This window comes from Loxodonta africana, chromosome 13 (genome assembly GCF_030014295.1).
Source record: "Loxodonta africana isolate mLoxAfr1 chromosome 13, mLoxAfr1.hap2, whole genome shotgun sequence".
Lineage (NCBI taxonomy): Eukaryota > Metazoa > Chordata > Mammalia > Proboscidea > Elephantidae > Loxodonta > Loxodonta africana.
Window position 1 is genome coordinate 35,407,566 of NC_087354.1, and position 24,216 is coordinate 35,431,781.

The following is a 24,216-nucleotide window of genomic DNA, read 5'->3' on the forward strand; positions in this document are numbered from 1 at the left end:
AATTAATTTTTAAACGAGCGTGACCTTGCTTTTGTCTATAGTTTAGAAAGAATAGCCAATGCAGAAACAGATGGTTAGAAAAAGAAGCCAAATTTTATCTAAAACTTTTTTTTTTTTTAAAGATTTACCCAGAAAGAATTCGTTTATCTTAAGGCACATCATAAATGCCAGGAACTTTTTTTTCTTCTTTCAAACCATTCAATAACATTTCGGAGGTGATGGGCTCTCTGTAAAGCTCTGAGTGGTGGGACAGTGCCCATCAACAGCCACGCTGACTACAGGCAACCTCACCCCACCTGATGGGTGGATACTGAGTTAAATCAGTCAAGGGATTTAAATGACAGGGGGGCACTGAGTTAAATGTGTACACACACACACACACACACACAAATACCCCACACACATTGCCGGAGACCTAACAGGCTTTTAATAAAATCAATGTTGTTAGCTGCCATCAAGTCATCTCTGACTCATGGTGACCCCATGCATTACGGAGTAGAACAGCTCCATAGGGTTTTCTTGGCTGTAATCTTTATGGAAGCAGTTCACCAGGCCTTTCTTTTGCAGAGCTGCTGGGTGGATTGAAAATGCCAACCTTTAGGTTCGCAGCCAATTGCAAACTGCTTGAGCTACTCAGGCTTCTCAATAAGCTCCCTTTAATGCCTCATTCTTGGTGCTTTTCCAACTTTGCATGATGACAACGGTTGGTAGGAGTTCTGTGAAATCAGGGAAGGGAGCATTTCCAACTGACTTCAGCACAGGAGGGATTTAAGTCTACTGTGCACATGGAATTTGGTGGTAAACAATACGCATCTGGTAATCTGAATGCCTTTTCTGAATACCCTCATATGCAATTCCAAGGGTCAGGAAGAAATCTTTCTAGAATCATGCCTACTGGCCTGATCTGGAAATCGAAAAATCTCAAATTGGCTGGGAGTAAAAGACAGGCCTGGCTCATAACTGTGGCAAAATCTGCAGCAGCCCCAGCTGGAGCAGTGAGGAAATTCCCACTGCACAGTTGCCGGCCCCGTCTGCAGCCTGGAGAGTGGGAGCACAGCACAGCACAGCACAGCTCATGGATGGATGAACACCGTCACCACAGGGGGCTGAAGGTCAGGGCAAGGTAGACAGTGGACCAGTCCTGAAATACTCTGGGGCAGGATGCGTGACTGCCATTCAGATACCCTCAGGCTTCCTCCAAGATCTTGTTTCAACAATGACTTCCTTGTGGTCTTGCCCATCAAGAATCCTTTCTCTCAGCAATTCCTTCCTCTGGAGCTACATTTCTACCTCCCCTCCCCTTTGCCATCAAACTTCTAAAGCCATCCATATACACAGCATCTTCTTCCTTACTTTTCCCTCCCTCCGTAACCCTTCTTAACCCCCAGTAATCACTCCACAGCCAAGTCCGTACTGAGGAACCCAGTCCAACAGGCATTCCAAGAGTCATTCCCAATCTCTCTTGGGTATCCAGCACTCTTGATCACACTCTCCTTGAAACGGTTTTGTTAACTTCTAGGGCTACATTTGCTTTTTATTCCACTACTCCTTCTCAGGTGCAGTGAGAGTCTTACTTATTTCTCTGTCCCCTAGCATATGCTGAAAGCAAGGATCTGAGTCAGGCCTTCCTTCTTATTAATGACTCGATGGGGACAATCACTTCTATTCCCAGGATTCATTGGTTCATTTGGCAAATATTCACTGAGCTCCTACTCTACCCCAGCTGGTGTGTTAGCTTCCTAAAATAGTAGGCCAGTGCTTAAAAACTAACATAGCCCAGTACCGTCTATGAAACAGGTCCATGTTCCTTAGAGTTGGCATCCAATACCCTTCATAAACTGGATTCTGCCTAAGCTTCCAGGCTCATCTCCCACTGCTGTTCTCTGTAACCCCAGTCCCTTTTACCTCAGTCCCATGACAATCCTTAGATTTCCCCCAAACACCTCGCTCTGTTGTATCTCTGTGCTACTGCCCATGTGTTCACTCTGCCATGTACACCTTCCCCTTCTCCTGCCTGGAGAATTCTACTCACATTCAAAGCCCTAATAAAATGTGACCTTGTATGAGAAGGCTTTGGCGACTTCCTCAGTCTCTCCTCTTAGCTTGCCTATGGCATTTGTACCATCCTTTATGAACGTACTCATCACACCATATCCACTGCCCTGAAATTGTGAGCAACTTAAGGCCAAGGACCATCTATGTCTATCCTAGTTTTTAGTAAGGTGAGTTTGGCACATAGGGGCTTCAATAAGTATTTGCTGAAGGAAAGAATGAAGAAAGGAAGGGAGCGAGAGGACTAAGAAGGAAGAACATGAACATCCCATAAACGTCTATTTCTACTCAAATCTGAAGCTTCCTGGGCATAGCCAACCTGTGATCAAGCAAGTGCACTTCTTTTTTTTTAATCAGTCTTACCTCAGGGACATTTAGAGATGGGGTAGAGTGGGAAGGGTGCGGATCAGCAGAAGATTGGCTTTCTATTTGTATCTGGGGAAGGCTTGATGTAAAATTTCAGAATAAAAATTCTTAAGCTTCTGTGAAGTGCTTTCCTTACACGTTTACAACAGATGCTCAAGGCCTGGCAGTGGTAATGTCCACACACTGTGAACGCATAAAGTGGGACACAGTAAACATATCAACTATTTGGACTGCTTTGGGAATGGCATGAACTAGTTAAGGAAGGAGGGAAAGAACTTAGTATTTTTGGGTCACTGGCTGTGTGCCAGGCACTGTGCGAGGTATTTCATGTGCATTATTTCTTTTCATTTCCTCTTCACTATAACTCTAAGAGATGGGTCCATTATCCATATTTTTCAGATAAGGAAACTAAGGTTCAAAGATATCAAGAAACTTGCCCACCTCATTTAATCATAATGCCAGAGCCAGGGTTTAAACCCAGGTTTTCTGACTCTGAAGGGCTTGTGCATCCATTTGATAAGCACAGTATATATGCCAAACACCAACTGCGTACTAGACGCTGAATAGTGTATTGACTGAACAGTGTGATCTGCACTGGCCCAATCCAGTAAGAAAAACAGATGAGTAACTAGGCAATTGGAACTGTTAAGGGCTCTCATGAAGGAGGTACAGGCAGCTGTGAAAGGATGTGAGAGTGGGACCTAATTCAGACTTGAGTCTTCCCAGAAGAAGTTACATACAGAGTGAGGACCTGACAGATGAGGTCACTGGCCATGGGATGGAAGAGTTAAGGTGAAAACCCTCATTTCAGCCTCTGCAACTGAAATTATCTTTCCTGAATTGTATTAGTGATCTATCTGACTAAGTAACGAGCAACAACTACAGTGCACCCTCTCCAGGAGCACTGTGGCTTCTCAGTCCAAACCTTGGCCCTGACTGATCTGCACTGCAGAGACGGTGAGCAGGGGCTGCACCTGGCCTGTCTCCAAGATGAACCCACAAGCCTCTTTGTGAAACAAAGCTCTAGTAGTCACCAACATTCTTGTGATTTGCCTTCTTGTTCCAAAAGCCATTGTGTATGGGTACAAACTTTGTGAATCTTGGTGGGCACTGTGGGCTGGGTTCCAGCCATGCTGTATTGCTTTTGATCTTCTGGATTCTTCAGCAAGACTGGGTGTACAGGACACCTGCCAGCCAAAGTGTCCAAACAGATTGTGTTACTGGCTGCCACTATGTGGACCCCCATGTGTCTGTCAGTTTCTCGTACTGTGGGGGCTGGCGCATTGTTGCTGTGATGGTGGAAGGTATGCCACTGGTATTCAGACACCAGCAGGGTCATCCATGGAGGACAGGTTTCAGCTGAGCTTCCAGACTAAGGCAGACTAGGAAGAAGGACCCAGCAGTCTACTTCTGAAAAGAGATAGCCCGTGAAAGCCTTATGAATAGCAGCAGAACACTGTCTTATATAGTGCCAGAAGATGAGCCCCCCAGGTTGGAAGGTACTCAAAAGACGACTGGAGAAGAGGTGCCTTCTCAAAGTAGAGTCGACCTTAATGACAGGAATGGAGTCAAGCTTTTGGGACCTTCATTTGCTGATGTGGCCAGACTCAAAATGAGAACAGCTACAAACATCCATTAATAATCAGAACCTGGAATGTATGAAGGATGAATCCAGGAAAATTGGAAATCATCAAAAATGAAATAGAGCGCATAAACATCGACATCCTAGGCATCAGTGAGTTGAAATGGAGTGGTATTGGCCATTTTCAATCAGACAATCATATGGTCTACTATGCCAGGAATGACAACTTGAAGAGGAATGGCTTCGCATTCATTGTCAAAAAGCGTTATCCTGAAGTATAACGCTGTCAGTGATAGGATAATATCCATACGCCTACATAATAGCCATAATAGCCATATGCCTACAAGGAAGACCAGTTAATATGACTATTACTCAAATTTATACACCAACCGCTAAGGCCAAAGATGAAGAAATTTAAGATTTTTACCAAATTCTGCAATCTGAAATTGATCAAACATGCAAACAGGATGCACTGATAATTACTGGTGATTAGAATGTGAAAGTTGGAAACAAAGAAGGATCAGTAGTTGGAAAATATGGCCTTGATGATAGAAACGATGCCGGAGATCGAATGATAGAATTTTGCAAGCCCAACAACTTCTTCATTGCAAATACTTTTTTTTACCAACATAAACAGTGTCTATACACATGGACCTCAAAAGGTGGAATACACAGGAATCAAATCAACTACATCTGTGGAAAGAGACAATGGAAAAGCTCAATATCATCAGTCAGAATAAGGCCAGGGGCAGACTGCGAACAGGCCATCAATTGCTCATGTGCAAGTTCAAGGTGAAACTGAAAAAAATTAGAACCAGTCCATGAGAGCCAAACTATGACTTTTGAGTATATCCTACCTGAATTTAGAGACCATCTCAAGAACAGAAGTGACGTGGTGAATGCTAATGACCGAAGACCAGATGAGTTGTGGAATGACATCAAGGACATGATCCATGAAGAAAGCAAGAGGTCATTAAAAAGACAGGAAAGAAAGAAAAGGCCAAAATGGATGTCAGAAGAGACTGTGAAACTTGCTCTTGAACATCAAGTAGCTAAAGTAAAAGGAAGAAGTTATGAAGTAAGAGAACTGAACAGAAGATTTCCAAGGGTGGCTAAAGAAGACAAAGTATTACAATGACATGTGCAAAGAGCTGGAAATAGAACACTCCTGGCATTTCTCAAGCTGAAAGAACTGACGAAAAAATTCAAGCCTCGAGTTGCAACAGTGAAGGATTCTATGGGGAAAATATTAAATGATGTGGGAAGCATCAAAACAAGATGGAAGGAATACACAGAGTCATTACACCAAAAAGAACTGGTCGATGTTCAACCATTTCAAGAGGTAGCATATGATCAGGAACCAATGGTACTGAAGGAAGAAGTCCAAGCTGCTCTGAAGGCATTGGCAAAAAAAAAAGGATCCAGGAACTGATGGCAATCAATTGAGATGTTTCAACAAACAGATGCAGCGCTAGAAGTGCTCACTCATTTATGCCAAGAAATTTGGAAGAGAGCTACCTGGCCAACTGACTGGAAGAGATCCATATCTATGCCTATTCCCAAGAAAGGTCATCCAACAGAATATGGAAATTATTGAACAATATCATTAATATCACACACAAGTAAAATTTTACTGAAGATGATTCAAAAGCAGCTGCAACAGTATATTGACAGAGAACTGCCAGAAATTCAGGTCCGATTCAGGAGATCAGGGATATCACTGCTGAGGCCAGATGGATCTTGGCTGAAAGCACAGATTACCAGAAAGATCTTTACCTGTGTTTTATTGACTATGCAAAGTCATTTGACCGTGTGGATCTTAATAAATTATGGCTAACATTTCAAAGAATGGGAATTCCACTTGATTGTGCTCATGAGGAACCTGTATATAGATCAAGAGGCACTTGTTTGGACAGAACAAGGGACACTGCAAGGTCTAAAGTCAGGAACGGTGTGCATCAGGGTTGTATCCTTTCATCATATCTATTCAATCTGTATGCTGAGCAAATAATCCGAGAAGCTGGACTATATGAAGAAGAACGGGGCATCAGGATTGGAGGAAGATTCATTAACAACCTGCGTTACCCAGATGACACAGCCTTGCTTGCTGAAAGTGAAGAGGACTTAAAGCACTTATTGATGAAGATCAAAGACTATGGCCTTCAGTATGGATTACACCTCAACATAAAGAAAACAAAAATCCTCACAACTGGACTAAAGAGCAAGATCATGACAAATGGAGAAAACACCGAAGTTGTCAAGGATTTCATTTTACTTGGATTCACAATCAACAGCCATGGAAGCAGCAGTCATGAAATCAAAAGATGCATGGCATTGGGCAAATCTGCTGCAAAAGACCTCTTTAAAGTGTTAAAAAGCAAAGATGTCACCTTGAAGACTAAGGTGCACCTGACCCAAGCCATGGTGTTTTCAGTCTTATCATATGCACGTGAAAGCTGGACAATGAATAAGGAAGACCAAAGAAGAATTGACACTTTTGAACTGTGGTGTTGGCAAAGAATATTGAATACACCCTGGACTGTCAAAAAAATGAACATATCTGTCTTGGAAGAAATACAACCAGAATGCTCCATAGAAGCAAGGATGGCAAGACTGTATCTTACATACTTTGGACATGTGGTCAGGAGAGATCAGTCACTGGAGAAGGACATCATGGTTGGTAAAAAGTAGAGAGTCAATGAAAAAGAGGAAGACCCTCAAAGAGATGGATTGACACAGTGGCTGCAACAATGGGCTCGAGCATAACAATGATTGTGGGCATGGCGCAGGACCAGTCAGTGTTTCATTCTGTTGTACACAGCATTGCTATGAGTTGGAACCAACTTGATGGCACCTAAAAACAACAACACATGGGCCAGCCAAAGGTCAAAATCCTGAGGAGCTTATGGATTTCTAGGCTGTAGAGGAAGGAGGATGACATCTTCCTTTTTTTACTGGAGCTCAGTGCTATAATTTCACTCTTGCTGACCAGTATTTTTCCTTATGAGACTCAGCTGATTCAGAAATTGCCCTAAGATTCAAAGCTCACTTGAAGTCCTGCTCAGTGGGCCTATGTGATTGGGTTTTAGCTCAATGGTTCTCAACGGACAGTGATTTTGCCCCTCAGAGGCATCAAGAAATGTCTGGAGACATTTCTGATTGTCATAAATGGAGGAGTGCTACTGGCATTTAGTGGGTAAAGGCCAAGGATGCTGTTAACCAGCAGACAATGCACAGAGGAGCACCCCCCACTGCCGTCACAACAAAGAGTCATCTGGTCTAACATGACAGTACTGCTGAAATCGAGAAGCTCTGCTGGATAAAGCTAACGAAGAACACCAAAGAGGTAGATCATTTTCTTAGATACCTTCAAGGCTGAAAGCACACTGTAGTTCTCAGTTAAGAACTGCACCTCACAACCCAAGATTTCTGGCTAAGATTTCATATTTTCATCACTAAGAAGGACCTGTGAGTCCCTCAAATTTGCTGGTAAGCATACACAGGGCTTAGTCTGGGGTGCAGGATTAAGTGCATGGCGGGACGGGGTATGGTGTCTGCCAAAATTTCCGGTTATTAAGTGTTTTGAAATCCTATCTATTCCCTCACTGTGCTGGTCCCACCTACTGCCCCACCTCTAATTTTGCATCCTATTCCTCACTGAAAGACTCTTTGGACATTTTTTGGAATGGCAAATTCTTTCAATCACCCTCTCCAAAGTAAATCTGCTGGGGTGGCTGGGTCCGGCTGAGATGCACATGGCTCTCTTGAGACAGGGCAGTTGTGTTACGGATGTCTTTCTTGACCTTTGTAAAGGATACTCGTGCTCGAAGTTGTTAGTGTATTCTGCTGTGTCCCTGATTTGATCTGCTTTGACCTGCCGTGACTTAGGTCATGCATGAATGAAATGCCGTAATTACCTCTTTCTAAACTGGAAAGATTATGGGGAACAAGAAGCAACGGATACGATTGTGCTTGCCAAGCCAATACGTTTGGAAGCATACTGAGAAAAAAATAATGTATTTTAGAACCAAAACTGAGAGTGCACATATTTCACACTCACAGCCAACCAAGGAATAAATGCCTGGCCTGCCACAGCCATCTCTGAGACACTTCTCATGGAGCAACCTGTGTGCTTGGGTCCTTGCATTTTGCAAGAAACATCATAATGGCAATGAGCAGATGTCTAGTGGTGGCTGAGCCAGAGAGAAGTTCGGGGACTCAGGTCACATATGCCCCTACCAGTTACCAATTTATTGCCTCTTAGCTCCAAATTCACCCTTCTTTGCTTTGCTTTGTGATACTGGAGCTGGACCCTGTAAACATTTCTCCTTTGCCAATTGTAAAAGCTAGCCTTTGTCAACAGGGGGTGCTGAAAGGAAACCACATGCCATAGCATAGGAAGGGGCTGCTTTTCCTGGTTCAGGTTTTTAAAAAATTTTCTTCTTATAGCTTGTCTCTCAACAATGTGCAGGAGGCCCAGTGACACTCACTCCTCAGCAAGTCTCTCTATCAGCCAGAGGGTGGCTTCTTGCAAACCAGCTCCAGCCTGCTGGCACTCTCCAGTGAAATTCTTGGCCACCTGGTGGGTGATGTCTGTAGACCATTTCTGATCCACCTGCACCTTCTAGTGCCACCTCTCTGCCACCTGGCTGGTTGCTTCTACAGGCCAACTGCAGCCCAAGCCCTCTGGCGAGGTTGCTTACCACCAGCAGGGGTGCATTCCTGCAGCAGCCACCCTCTCCACAAGGTCTGACTTGGCCTTTGTGGAGGCGGGGTCTTCTTTTCCAAGTTTTAAGGTCTGTTCTTGTCTACTTTCCCTCAGCCTTAGAGGTAGAAACTGCTCCCTGCATTTGCTATGCCTGTATTCTCTAGGTCTTCCTTTACCACTTTTTATTAGTAAAAAACAAAAACAAAACAAAACTTTATATTCAAAATTCCCTGTTCAAATTCCTGGTGTGGTTTCTGTCTTCTGTGGCCTGACTGACACAACACCTTCCCCATTTAGTTTGTTAAGGAAACAAATGCTTGAATTTGTGAATGCTTAAATAAATGGATTGTGTGATTTCTTAGCTCTGTTTGTGGATGCCACATCTTAAAGAACTAGGTTTTTCAACTGTGACCTGAGTCAGACTGAAATTAAAGCTAAGATTGGAAACAACTGTAACATTCCTATAACCCACCCACCCATTCCCATCAAGTCGATCCTGACTCATAGCGACCCTGAAGGACAGAGTAGAACTGCCCCATAGGGTTTCCCAGGCTGTAATCTTTACAGAAGGAGACTGGCCCATCTTTCTCCTGCAGTGTGGCTGGAGGGTTTGAACTGCTGACCTTTCAGTTAGTAGCTAAGCGCTTCACCACTGTACCTCCAGGGCTCCTTAACAGTACAGCACATCAAGATAACTCAATAGGCCTGAAATGCAAAAAATGCTTTGAGAGCTGGCTCCTGAGAGCTCATGGAACAGAACCAGCATGTGGTTCCTAGAAAGGGGCTGGAAGCCAGGCAGGCCCGTTTTCTCATTAAATGCATGAACTCAATCCACAAAACTATCCTGAGGAGTCCAGCTGAAGTCGAGTTACTGCTCAAAAGGGACCTGTTAAGCTTGCTGCCCCTTGATGTCAGCCACGTGGACCATCGCTGGGTGACGTCCAGCAAGTCAGCTCAGCAGGTACTCCAGAACCGCTGCCTGCCCCAGCCAGCAAGGAGGGAGGTCAGGGTCGACTATACTACCTCTCTGGAGGCAGGTATCTGGTCATGGATAACTGACTGAAGACAGGTATGACAGGGTGTTGCCATGCTTATGACCCCTGGTGTTCAACCAGCAGGCCTCGGGCTGCAGCTGTCTCATCCACGCCCTCGAGAGGCCACTGGGGAAGCCACTCAGATCTGCTATATAAATGCTGCCTGTTGTTTTAACTGCTTTGTTTCTTATCAATGAACCTGATCATTAGTGGAGACTGCTCTGATGCATTCCCCACCCACCCATTCTCATCTGCTCTCCTCCCTCACCCCTTATCCACTGTGCCCCACTAGCAACCATCTCGGTAACAAATAGCCCCTCAGGTCCTCTTCCTACTCACATACCTCCTCTTCTCGTACCCTGACCAGAGCTGGGCTCCCTCTGATGACTCTGCTTCCCGGAAGCCCTCTGAGGTGGAGGCCACTTGCTTCCCACTCCACAGGCCTCACGGTCAGGGGGCCTGGCACCACCTCACTCACCACCTCACACCACCCTGATGTGACAGCCTCCACCATGAGCTATCCTTGAGCAGCGTCATCACTGATAATCCTGGCTCCCACCTGCCAAGGTCTTCCCCTCCATCCTCACACCTTGTCACCTTTCTCTCTCTCCTCAGCTTTCTGTCTCTATTCATTACCTGCTCACGCCCCTGCAGGCTGGCTTTAAACACTCCACGTGCATCCTAGTCCACTCAAATGCTTCATTTGGTCAAGGGTCACAAATGAGTTATTGGCGGTGAGGCCACGTGAAACTTCTCAACCCGTAATTTATATATTTTATGGTATCTTCCATGGCCTCAGTGGAAGGGTTCCAGCCCCTTTCTCATTCGTATGAATCAAGAGACTGACACTGAGACCTCCGATTCTGGCTTAATTCTAAGATTCCCTGAAGCATGGATCAGAAGATGATGGTAAGATTACAGAGCAGTGTGGATGGGAGCACACACTCGGCTCACACTGCCCAGGTGTGCATCTTGGCTCTACAGGAATGACTCTACCACTTCTCTGCTCTGAGGGCTTGGGTAAGTTATTTGACCTCTCTGTGCCTTATTTATCTATAAAATGGCAATAATAATGGTACCTGCCTCATGCGGCTACTGTGAGCATTAAATGAATTCAAATGTGTGTCACTATTATCATCTGAGATACTTTGAAGGCAACTGTAAAAATAATGGCTGCTAAGCCTTCTGTCCCTCTTTGTGTGACCCTGTCTTGGCCATCAGCGTTGTGCAGAGGCCTGAGCCAAGGGCTTTGTCCTACCTGGGGCCCTTCTCCATGTATACTTTAGGGCCTGGCATCTGCTTAGCAGAGACTGGACAGATGGACAGAGCTACAGGTGTCGGATCATTCTTGTAATGGCCACAGTGAAATGCTCCGAGGCCTTACCAAGGATGACTGTTAGTTCTCCTTGGAGGCCTTTCCTGGCCTTGCTGGACACAAGGACCCTCCTGGCCTTCAGCCACCAGCGTACTCCACTGAGACCTTAGCTGCTGCACCTACATGCTGGCTTGCCCTCCTCCGTTTACCTATCCGTCTTCTCTATCTCAGTCTCTGGACTGTCATCTTCTCCAGGGTTGGGGCCCTCTGGAGAAGATCTGTCCTCCCATTGCTCAGCATGGGGCCTGCCGCTCGCGAACGCGAATGCGTGCTGAGTCAGTCCGTCCAGATGGGTCTCTCCTGTTGCCTGGAATGACTAGGTACCTGTAGTGCTTCAAGTCGGCAAAGCTGCCTTCAGGATGCAGACGGAGAGTTTTACCACACCCAGGTGACGAAATGAGAGGAGAATGCTCTCACATTTAAGGGAGGGGGTGGGTCTCCTGAGAGCCAGAAACTGGGGTGTCTCCTGCATGGAGCTCCTGGCTGACTTGAAGGAACAGCCACAGGGATCCTCCTTTTTAAAGCGGGTGACTGTGGATCTAAATTTAGCTTTATTTAATAAAAACACAAGGATATATAAAGGCTGAACATGAGGACATCCTCCAAGTAAATGGGATTCATGGCTGGAGAGACAAACAAGGCTCCAGAAATGCTGGACCCCAAGGCTGACTGAGGCATAAGTGCTGCTATTAGGAGTGGAGGCAGGTGAGGAGGAGGGGGTGGGCTGAGAACTCCACATCATTGGCTAGGGAGACGGCACAGAGTTTCCAATAAGGCTGGCAGACAAATGGCTTAAATGGAAGCTTTTAACTTGCCCAACGGAAATTCAGCTGTTTGGGCTCAGCTTCGCGCCTGAGAATGATTGATTCTGCAGAGAAATGCCCTGTGAGCCACGCTATGAGATGTCACCAACTACAGCACTGCGATGAACGGGCACAGCCTGGGCCTTTTATCAGTATCACAGGGCTCTTCTCTACCCCTCCTTACATGAAATGGAACCCTGGCTGTGGGGGGTCTGTTGGGGGTTCATCAGACACACAAAGAGTGAGCAACGGCAAGGGCTCCTGAGGGATACGCGAGGGATGGCGCCACCTAATCCTTTATGGCCTGACATTTAACTAAGCTAAGAAAGGTACTCTTACACGGGACAGCATCCCTCTTTAAGTACTAAACAGAGAGAACTCTACAATGTTTACTTCCACGGTCTGTCAGCCCTGTGATTATTTCCCAGTTTCTTTGCAACAAGACTATTGGGTTTTTTGACTTGGGGGCTCTGGAAATCCTTGTCAGTGGCCATAAAGGGTTAAAAAAATCATTCAAAATCACACGAGAGCACAGGAATATAGTACCCAGTGCCTTTAGAGTCAAGTCACAAAAGCACCCAGTCTCTCAGAAATACCACCGGCCTCATCATGGCCAGCAAGAACCCAGGATCTTGGGGACTTCCAAACCTGGTCCTGGGGTTCTGGGAGCTGGGGGCTAAGCCCCAGACTCAGGATGTTCAGAAAGCATTCTGCTCTGGTTGGCTCTCCCAGGACTTCTGTTCCCCATTCCCCACCTACCGAACCCTGGAGTCCTGTTGGCGAGACTGGAGTAGGCGTTCCCGCTTGGCGAGGAGGTAGCTGGGCTGGAGAGAGGGCTGTAGGAAGATGGGTCAGCCGGGTAGGTGTGGCTTGTTCCAATCCCAAAGGGAGATGACTGAGTCTTGCTGGACTGAGATGGGATTTGCTAAAACCAGGAAAAACCAGACAGGAGCATCATCCAATGGCCCTGCCCTGATGCTCCGGGCCTGTCACTGCTTCCACAGGGGCAGAAGGCAGTGGCAGTGACTACTCGGGGCCCACACCAACTCCCTGTGGCCCTCTTGGATGGCCAGTCACAGGCCTGGTATCAGCCCAGTGTGTGCAGGTCCAAGAACTACAAGACTGTGCCTTGGATCTTTGGGGCAGGTCTGGTTGAAGTAACCCAATCTGGGGACTCTGGTTTCCATGGTTACGGAGGCCTTGGTAGTATAAACACAACTCCCTCAAGCCAATCAGCACACATCTTCCCAGTGACTAGGAGGGAGCTGAATGGGTCACAAAACTGCGTATTTTCATGTACTCCTAGGCGAGAGTGGTGAGGGGGTAACTGTGAATGGAGGGGCTCTATAGGCCTGGCCCCTTCGCATTAGTTTCCTCAGGTCAGGACTGTGAGGAGAGAAGCTGAAATCAGATGTGGTAAGGCTGTTAGGAACCCTGCTCTAAGGTGCCTGTAGGGCGGCCAGCGCTCCTCGGTGCCCAGTTGTGGTTGGGGGAAGTCAGTTCCAGCTCTGAGCACTGGCCCATCCTTGGAGTCAAGACCCTGGCAGCTCTGCCCATTCAGAAGGGAGGTACCTCTTGGCATCTGGGGGCAGCGCCCTCCCAGATGCTTGTACCTGTCCGGGAAAGGGTGGACGGCTCCCTGTCCATGCCACTTGACTCTGGTTTAGCTGCCGGGAGATTTGGGACATGTTCTGGCTTGTTGACGAGGAGGACTGAATATCATTCACCCCAGGCACGTGGACCACTGAGGAGCTGGAAGAGAAGAGAGTGCGTTTACCCTGAGAAATGCCCTGCCTTGGATGAGTCCACGAGCCCAGCCCACTGTGCCAGGCCCTCAACCGGGCCACCTTCCTGCCTTCTCTTCCCCAGTGCAGCACCTTACTAGATAAAAAGGCCACCACACAGTAAGCCACAAAGCCACGTGGTCTTCCTTCTCTGCCTTCCTTTAGTGCTTCCTCTGCCATCCCAAGTGGTCCTGGTAGCATCTCTTATTTCCTCAGCCTCATTTCCCCTACAGGGGTCTCCCTACCCTCCCTGACTCAAGCCCCAATCCTACCCCTGGGCTTCCTTTGCTCTCAGCACATGGTTTGGCTCCCATGAAAAGAGAAGCTTCTTAGAATAAAAATCAGGCTTGGTGTTCACTTACCCCCTTGTGTTTGGTTAATTTGTTCCTTTGGGGGTGCCTGTAAGGCTTAAGGATTCTGGAATAGGATGCAGGCTGCCAGATAGGGAGTTTTGAGCAGAAATCAAAGCTGCCATGGAAACCTGCTGGTATGGCTAGTCCGGTTCCCCAGAGCATGTTCCTATGTACCTCTTCTACTTCCTATCAGTTTATCTTCAATTTAATTCCACCAGTCTTTATTAGACACCTGTTGCGTGCATCACACTGTGCTCAGTGCCGTCTGCATGTGCTTTCACAGGCTCAGTCTATGACCACTTGCCCCTGCTCCTAGGCACTGCTCAGCAGTTCTTCCGTGGGATTTTTCCAGCTATGTGGATTATACAGGGAGCTCATTAAGGATTGGGAGGTGGGAAAAGACTCACATTTTGTTTCCGGCCCCTCCTCCTGCCTCCCTGGGCTAGCTCAGTGTACAGGGCAGAGTTCTGGGGGCCCACAAGTGAATCAAGTGGGCTGGAACGGGGCTAACCACAGAAGGCTTTGGGTGGAGGTGGATTTTCAGCTGGGCTTTGAAACAAAGGCAGCTGATACAGAATGTCATGGACTGAATTGTGTCCCCCCAAAATATGTGTCAACTTGGTTAGGTCACGATTCCCAGTATTGCGTGGTTGTCCTCCATTTTGTGATTATAATTTTCCTGTGTTGTAAATCCTAATCTCTGCCTGTGGTTAATGAAGCAAGATTAGATTATGTTAAAAAGGATTAGGGTGGGATTGTAACACCCTTACTAAGGTCACATCCCTGATCCGATGTAAAGGGAGTGTGGCCTGCACCACCTTTTATCTTACAAGAGATAAAAGGAAAGGGAAGCCAGCAGAGGATAGGGACCTCATACCACCAAGAAAGCTGCATCCAGAGCAGAGCATGTTCTTTGGATCCAGGGTCCCTGCACCTGAGAAGCTCCTAGACCAAGGGAAGACTGATGACAAGGACCTTCCTCCAGAGCCGACAGAGGAGAGAGAAAGCCTTCCCCTGGAGCTGACGCCCTGAATTTGGACTTGTAGCCTACCAGACTATGAGAAAATAAATTTCTCTTTGTTAAAGCCATCCACTTGTGGTATTTCTGTTATAGCAGCGCTAGAAGACTAAGACAACTGGGTATAGTTTTATGAATTGTGTTGTAATATTGTTTTCCTATGCGATCTGATTCCACCTAAGATGGGAGGAACCACTGTAAAATGAGTTCAGTTGCTTACGTTAAGAGGAAGACATTTCATCTTCCTAAAATCAATTCCTCACTTAACACAAGGGTTCTTTACCACTCTCCTTCCGGATGAATGAATGACTTCAGAGGGTATTTTCTGATTGCTCTTTTCTGTGCCCCCAGCCCTTGGGGACTTCCCCATGGCATTGGTAAGGTCCAGCTATTACATTGCTGGCTGGTGCCCTGGCTGAAAGGCAGGGCTTCTTGAGGCCAAGGAAAGGACCTTGGGCCCAGCAGCCCCCATGAGCCTCTGGGCTACAGCTGCCTGCCTTGGTATAGACAGGCAGGTCACAGACCATAGGCAAAAGACTCCAGATGAGGGCATACCTTGGATGTGGGCTCAGGGCTACCTGTGACCATGTTGGACACCAGAGTTGTTCATTCCACACATTCCCCACCCTAAACCAGCTAAGGCCCTTTAGATTTTACAGACATTCTGCCCATTCCACAGGCTTCAGGTCTCATCATTACCTTTCATTCATTCATTCATCCACCCATCCATCTCAGAGACTAATATTTAGTAAGCATCTTCACCCTGCCAGGCTCCACACAAGTGCTGGAGTCCTCCCTTTACTCCTTCCCCACACCGCCAGCTGGCCCTAAAGCCTGCCTTTCCTCCTCTATGACTGTCTCCCAGTCTACCCCACTTTTCTATTTCTACGACAACAGCCTAACTCGGGTCTCAGCATCTCCAGCTGGACTGTCCGTCCTAACTGCCTGCCTCCCTCTCCCTCTGCGCCCACCCACCACTGCCACCTTGAACCCTCTTCAGGACCCCCTTCCTCAAGTCACTCTTTTCGTCCAGTCACTCTTCTCCAAAAGCAGAGCAACAAAGCCAGCCTGGCCCAATGCCCGTGGGACAGTCATCAGTACTGTTTGCCATGTTTGCAGCGCACAGAGCCGATGAGCTCTGAAACCAGGGCCTCCTTTGCGAGGAGGTCTCTTCCCTGCCGGCCCTTGCCCCCTTCCCCCTGGCCAGCATGTACCTGAAGGCCTTCCCCGAGTGGCCGGGGGGGAACGGGCTGCCTTGGGAGTAGATCTGCTGGGTGCCTGCTGCGGAAGCTGAGCTCATCATTTTCTTCTCCGCTAGGAAAACCAGAGCAGAGGGTTCACACGTGAAGGTTCCCAGTCCTAAGAACAGGTGCAGGCCTGGGCAGCCCATCCCCACATAGCCCGCTCTGCCCTCACCGCAGAATAGTTGTCTTTCCTGGGCCTTTCTGACACCTGAGAGCATCAGGGGCTATGGCCAATGCCACCTGAAGGTAAGAATTTTTTTTTTTTTAAGAGGAAGTCATTGTATGAAAAATACGTTGTTAGCTTGTTGTTAGGGACTGTGGAGTAGGCCCCCAACTCAAGGCAACCCCATGCACAACGGAATGAAACACTGCTGGTCCTACACAATCCCCATGATTGGTTGCAGATTGGGCTGTTGTGATCCAAAGGGTTTTCACTGGCTGATTTTCAGAAGTAGATCACCAGGCCTTTTTTCCTCGTCTGAGTCTGGAAGCTCTGCTGAAACCTGTTCAGCATCATAGCAGCACGCAAGCCTCCACAGACAGACAAGTAGTGGCTATGCTTGAGGTGCACTGGCTGGTATTGAACCTGGGTCTCTCACATTGGAGGCGAGAATTCTACCACTGAACCACCGCAGCCCCTTGAAAAATATACACCGAGCAAACTGATTCCTGAACAAACAGGTAAAAGGATTCTAAAGCCCTGAAAGGTTAACAGCTGGCATGTGATGTTGAAAATCTAAATTGATGACCCCCCTGCCTCTTTTTAATTGTTAATTTTATTGTGGTAAAATACACATAAAATTTTCCATTTTAACTATTTTTAAGTGTACCATTCAATGGCATCAATTATGTTCACAATGTTATGCAACCATCATCAATGATCTATTTCCAAAACATTTTCGCCACCTCAAACAGAAACTCTATACCCACTAAGCTCTGTACCCCATGCCCTCCTGCCCCACCCCCAGGCCCTCCCTGGTAACCTCTAATCTACTTCCTGTCTCTATTCATTTGCCTGTTTTAGGTATTTCACGTAAGTGGGATCATACAATGATACTTGTCCTTTTGTGGCTGACTTATTTCACTCAGCAGAACATTTTCAAGGTTCATCCGTGTCGTACTATGTATCACAATTTCATTTCTTTATGGCCGAGTAACGTTCCACTGTATGTATACAAAAGAAGCCCCGGTGGGGCAGTGGTTAAAGCACTCAGCTGCCAACCAAAAGGTCAGATGTTCGAACCCACCAGCTGCTCCACAGGAGAAAGATATGGCAGTTGGCTTCTGTAAAGATTACTACCTTGGAAACCCTATGGGGCAGTTCCACTCCGTCCTATGGGGTCACTACCAGTTGGAATCGATTTGACGGCAATGGGTTTGGTTTTGGTGTGGTATGTACACACCACACTTGACACTGGGTTGTTTCCCCCTCATGGTTACTGTGAACAACGCTGCAGTAACACTGGTGCACGTGCATCTGAGTCCCTGCTTTCAAGTCTCTTGGGTACACGCTTGGGAGTGGAATTTCTGGTAATCCCATGGTGAACTTTCTGAGGAACTGCCAAACTCTTTTCTAGCGAGAGCCTTTGTGACAGCTGGGAAGATTAAAAGGGGTAATGAAAGTACTTTCTCAGAAGCTATTTTAGTGAACCCTTCCCACTCCATGGCTAGATATGAGGCATCCTCATTTTGTGGGCGAGGAAACACAGTGGAACGGTCCAGAGGACTCAGCTCCGTGGGTTTGAACCCCAGCTCTGCCATACTTATCAGCCTTAGACATGTTATTTAACTCTGCCTTAATTTCCTCAACTGAAAGCTGGAGATAATAGGATGTTGTGGAAATTAAATGAGTTAACCTAAGTGCTGTGTTCTGCAGGGTAGCTATGAGTTGGAATCTACTCGACAGGCAGTGGGTTTGGTTTTTTTTTTTTTGGTTTATCATTAGTATGGAAACCCTGGTGGTGTAGTAGTTAAGTGCTATAGCTGCTAACCAAAGAGCCAGCAGTTCAAATCTACCAGGCGCTCCTTGGAAACTCTACAGGGCAGTTCTACCCTGCCCTATAGGGTTGCTATGAGTTGGAATCAACTCGATGGCAACAGGTTTTTTTTTTTTGGTATCATTAATATTGTCACAGATGGGAATATTGAAGCACTGCTTGTGCTAGGTCACCTGCCAGTAAGAGAGGGCCCAAAGCTGGAATCCAAGCCCAGTGCTCATTCCACGGCCCCAGAACTACCCTAGTCCTGCCTGCCCTCAGCCAGGAGGTACTGACATGAGGTCACAGGCTGAGTGACCAGGGCCCCAGACCTGTGTTCCCTGGCCTTCCATGAGGGATGCTCTGAGAGACAGAGCCCCTCAGGCAGCTGAAGACACCCAGGCACAGGTTAGGACATATAATGATTGATGCTTTCTGCCACCATGAATGTAAGCAGGAAACTTAGCTCAGCTGTCTCACCCACAGAGGGAGACTGAAGAAATGGACTGAAACCCCTGCTAGGCTGTTAAGATATTACAAGAGGAAGGAGGTGCTCTCTGTGGCCATTTGAGAAACAGGGATGGGGAAGCGATGGACCAGATTACCAGAATGGCACACTCCAGTGTGAGCACTGGAAGCCCTCACTGCTTCTTGTAATTGAAATGCCTAAGGCTACCTTAAGGCTACCTGAGGGGAGCCCTCTGACGCAGTGGTTAAAGCACTCAGCTGCTAACCAAAAGGTCAGCAGTTCAAACCCACCAGCTGCTCCACAGGAGAAAGATGGGGCAGTCTACTTCCATAAAGACGACAGCCTTGGAAACCCTATGGGGTAGTTCTACTCTGTCCTATAGGGTCACTATGAGTTGGGATCGACTCCACCGCCACAGGTTGTTTTTTTTTGGTTTTAAGGCTATCTGAAAGAAGCCTTGGTGATGCAAAGGTTAAGTGCTTATTTTCTAACCAAAAGGTCAGCAGTTCGAACCCACCAGCTGCTCCCTAGGAGAGAAGACACGATGATCTGTTCTCATAAAGATTAAAGGTTTGGAAACCTCTACTCTGTCCTATAGGGTCCCTGAGTCGGAATCGACTCATCTGCATACAACAACAAGGCTATGTAAAGCACCCCTCCCCCACCCACAGAGTCCTAAACCGCCAACGTGTCTGGTTCCTACCGGCTGCCATTGGATCAACTCTGACCATGGCGACCCCAGGTGTGTCAGCGTAGAACTGTGCTCCTCAGGGTTTTCAACGGCTGGTTTTTTGGAAGTAGATCGCCAGGCTGTTCTTCTGAAACACCTCTGGTTGGATCTGAACCACTAACTTTTTGATTCGCAATCAAGTGTGTTAACTGTTTGCAACGCCCAGGGACTTCTGTCTTATTCCTACCCACTGCTGTCACGTTGATTCCAACTCATAACCCTACAGGACACAGTAGAACTGTCCCATAGGGTTTCCAAGGCTGTAATCTTTATGCAACCAGACTGCCATATCTTCCTCCCGTGGAGTGGCTAGTGGGTTCAAATGGCCAACCTTTCGGTTAACAGCTGAGTGCTTAACCACTGCACCACCAGGGCTCCTTGGTCTTATTCCTATAATCCCCTAAATCCTTCCTCCCTGATGCGATATGTGAATAAGAGAAATAAAGGTTAATTACATGGTAATTATTTTGTGCTGAGACAGACCCCACATCTGAACTCATCTCTGGCTTGGTGGTGGTTGGACAGGGGGTGGGGCGGGGGGGAAGCAGAGCAGGTGGGTCAGCTTAAGTAGACTTGGGCAGGGATGGATGCCCAGGCTGGTGGGCTTGGGGCTGAGAGGCCAGGCATCAGGGACTCTGTGCTGCATCTCCCACACTCATGAACAACCTCTGTGATGCTGTAATAAAGCCGAGTCACTGAGCAGCTTTTCTGGTCCATTTCCTTTTGCTGCAGTGACTGGGGAGCCAGGCAGTGGGAAATCCTTAAAGGAGCAAGCGGCACCCCGGGTGGATGGAGCAGTGAAGGACCTCAGGCTCTCTGGGTGTGTATTTGCAACCCAATTCATACACCTCAAATCTGGGGATAAAGAGCAAGACTGAAGGAGATGGGAGATGAGGCTAAAGGTTTTAGCAATAAGGTAGATTTAGGGAATTCTCTTGACTATAAGTCGGAATCGACTCGACGGCAGTCGGTTTGGGTTGGTTTGGTTTCCTGACTATAACTGGTCTCTGGGTATGTGCTCAGCTGCTGGGTGACAATTAGAACCCATGGTTTTGACACTGTGGAAGAAAGGCCTGGCAATCTGCTTCTGTAAAGATTACAGCCAAGAAAATCCTGTGTGACTCTGTTCTAGTCTATAACACATGAGGTCACCTTGAGTTGGAATCAACTCAATGGCAATGAGTTTGGGTTTTTTTTTCCCTTGGCTAGCCATTTTTTTCTCATGTATTTAAATTTTTTTATAGTTGGGTAAATAATAATTTTTTAAATCTTATTTGTACATTTGTAAGGTACAAAACTCAATATACATATATTAAGATCATTATATTATTCAGTCTCATATCTTCATTTTATGTTTTTGATCTACTTCATCTGTTAGAGATGAGGAAAGGCATATTGAAATCTTCTACTACAATTTGGCTTATCAGCATTTTCTCGTATTTCCAACAATCCTGGCTTTCACATGTTTCAATGTCTGTGACATTAATATATTCATCTCAGGTTACATCTTTTATCTGTATAAAATCACCTCTTGGCCCCACTGAACATCCTGGATTTTTCTTTGTCTGGCAATACTGGATTCTACTTTCCTTCTAGGATTCGTAGAGTACCCACCACCCATTCTTTCACGTTAAATAGTTCCATTTCACTTGTTTGGTTGTATTAATATCATTTTTTTGGCATCATATCATTCAGGGGAGGAGCCCTGGCGGCACAACAGTTAAGGGCTCAGCTGCTAACTGAAAGGTTGGTGGTTTGAACCCACCAAGCGGCTCTGCAGGAGAAAGACCTGGCAATCTGCTTTCATAAAGATTACAGCCTAGAAAACCCTATGGGACAGTTTTACTCAGTATATGGGGTCGCTATGAGTCAAAAAATGGACTTGATGGGACCTAACAACAACGTTGGGAAACCCTGGTGGCGTAGTGGTTAAGTGCTATGGCTGCTAACCAAGAGGTCGGCAGTTTAAATCCGCCAGGCGCTCCTTGGAAACTCTATGGGGCAGTTCTACTCTGTCCTAGAGGGTCGCTATGAGTCGGAATCAACTTAACGGCAGTGGGTTTGGTTTTTGGTTTAACAATAACATTATTCACGGGTATCAATCAGGAGCTTCTGTATTTCAATTTATCTCCTTATTCTTGATTTTCATGCTTCCTCGTGATCTCAATTTATGTATTTTTTTTTTCTGAATATTTTGCTAAAAATTGTCTTTTCTTTTACTTGGCAGTAAGCATTCCTTCCTTCCTTTTTTTTTTCTTCCACCAGTGGTTGTCTTTAGACATAGTAGAAACTATATTTCTCTCTAGTGTCAGGGAGAAAACAGTATATTCTGAAGAGAAATTTCTGTTTACTACCCTCCCCCCATCTCTAACATATGTCTGGATCTTTGCTGAAGTGATTTCAGAATTTGGTTTCAATTTATTTTTTATCTCTTGTATTGTCTAATAATTTTTATGCTAATTCTAGATGTTAGTGGCTTCATTTTCCACCACGACTGCTTTTCTAACTTATCACCTCCATTCTTGTGCTCTAGGTTCAGATTCATTTTGCAGACAAGCGCAATCTTTCTGCAGGTGAGTTCTTCGGAAACGTAAGTGGACAGCATGCTTTGAGTCCTCGCATTTCTAAGAACATCTGTTGTCCACACATATGAGAGACAGCTTGGCTGGTGGAAAAGTTTTGGATCGCCTATTTTCCCTCGGAATTCTCTAGTCATTTCTCCACAGACTTCTGGCATTTATCGTCATAGTGGAGTCTAACTAAGGATTTCCCTTTGTAGTTAGTGCATTTTTTTTTTATCCCTAGGTGTTTGCAGGGTTTTTCTTTTATTCTTGAATTTTTTAAAAAAGTAAATATAACAGACCATGTCTAGGTGTGAATCTCTTTTAAAAATTTTGTCCTGGTATTCCCTGAGCTCCTTCCCAGCTGGAAGACCCAAGCTTTGCATTTTGGGAAAATTCATGCAACTGGCCTTTCTAAGTCCCTGACTTGGAATTTTGCAACATTAAATTTGCTTTGTAGTGACTCCACCTTGTTAGCATTCTACCTTTCTCCACCTCAGCTTTCTCGCTCTCAGAAATGCAATGATGCCCTCTGGAATCACCTTGAGAATAAACACTGGAGATTTTCAAATCTTTCTCCTCTTTATTATAAAAACGCATTTTCAAAGGAGGACATTTGCTCTGATTCCTCTTGTTGGACCCATTCCTCTTCTTTTTTCTTGGCTGTTAACATTTTTTTCCGATTTCTCATTGTTATGGGAAAGTGTTTATGTTTGTACAGTATTAAAAGTTCCAATGGATTTCTCAGAAATATTGTAGGTCTCTGGTCAAATATTTCAGGCTTATCTGAGAGGAGGAGAAAACTTTTGGGTATGCTATTGTTTCCTGTTAATGGATGAAACTCTATTACTCAATAAAAGTCAAAGAAATCCTGACGTAGGCTGGTCGTCTGGTAACGGGGCACACTGGGATGGCCAGTGGGAACCAAGAGCAGGGAGCTTCCCTGTGGTGCTAAAAGGGCTATTTTCTGTTTTGTGTTGGCAGCTGGACATTAGGTTGGGTTGGCAACTACTGCCTTCAGTGGGGGGCGGCTCCAGCAGACCCCCTTGCTTCTCAGCATTCTGTCCACACCACAGCCAAGGGGTGATGAAGGCTGTGGTCTCCCACTACATCCACGGGCATCAGGAAGATTGAAGTTTTCTCCCCTTTAACTGCCGAAAGGCCTGTCAGTCCTTAGTTCAGTCAACACTGTCCGCAGCTTGTTCTTCTAGAGGATTCTACAGTGTTTCCCACTCTTCCTTTTCACGAGTCAACTGGTTTCTCCCTTTAACAGATCCTGCCTATCCTGGACCTTTCAGGAAATCTTTGACCACACAGAAATGAAATCTTTTTCTGAATTTTGGAACAGACAGAAACATTTCCAAATTTTATGTTTTGATAATCTCAGTGGTAATTTGTGTGGGAGAGTGAGACAGTTAAACCATGTGGGCTCCCTTTAAAAAAACAAACAAACGAAAAAACCCCGTCGTTGTTGAGTTGATTTTGAGTCATATGGGACATCTTATGACTAGAACCGCACCAGTCTAACAGCAATAGTGCCATCAATAGACAACCTCGTGACCACCATAAAGGACTGACTGACTGAACTATGGGGCAGCCATATAATGGAATGCTATGCAGGCCATAAACATGATTTAGATTGTTTAACAACCTGGAGATATGTTCATAAGAAATTGTCAAAAAAAAAAAAAATTAATTGTTGAGTGAAAAACGTAAGCTGCCAAATAGTGTGAGCTCAATTTTATAAGGAAAAAGAATATAGTTAAAAAAAAAAATACAGTTAAAAGAAAAGTTAAAAATGATTATATCAGGTGGTGGGACAGTGGATCATTTTAATTTTTCTTTCTACTTCATATTTTTATTTTAAAATATGGTGCTCTCTGCATTAGGGCTTAAGTTGAGTTCTTTTTTTTTTTTTAAACAGGAACATGTCTTCAGCTTAATGTAGTGCAAAATTATGAATTAATAAAGGTAATTTATTCCAGCCCCTTAAATTTTCAGGATGAGATGTCAGAGGCCCGGGAAGGATTTGTGGCTGCCCGCAGGTAACCAGGCCAGCAGTAGAGAGAATCCACCCCACTCCTGTATTTCATATCCCACAACAGTCACTCAGGGCATCCCTCCCATGGCTCTCTGCCTTTACATGTGGCCGTCGTGAGAC

General features: G+C 46.0%; 1 protein-coding gene across 2 annotated transcripts in view; it reads right to left on the reverse strand.

Annotated features, from left to right (window-relative positions):
* The window catches only part of ARNT2 (aryl hydrocarbon receptor nuclear translocator 2), a 199,910-nt gene that overhangs the window by 3,479 nt on the left and 172,215 nt on the right, over positions 1-24,216 (reverse strand). For both annotated transcript variants that reach the window (XM_064267202.1, XM_064267201.1), the window contains exons 15-17: positions 16,290-16,389; positions 13,534-13,672; positions 12,680-12,845 (exon numbers count right to left, since the gene is read on the reverse strand). In XM_064267202.1, coding sequence (XP_064123272.1) covers positions 12,680-12,845; positions 13,534-13,672; positions 16,290-16,389 — 405 coding nt within the window. The remainder of the gene's footprint in view (positions 1-12,679; positions 12,846-13,533; positions 13,673-16,289; positions 16,390-24,216) is intronic.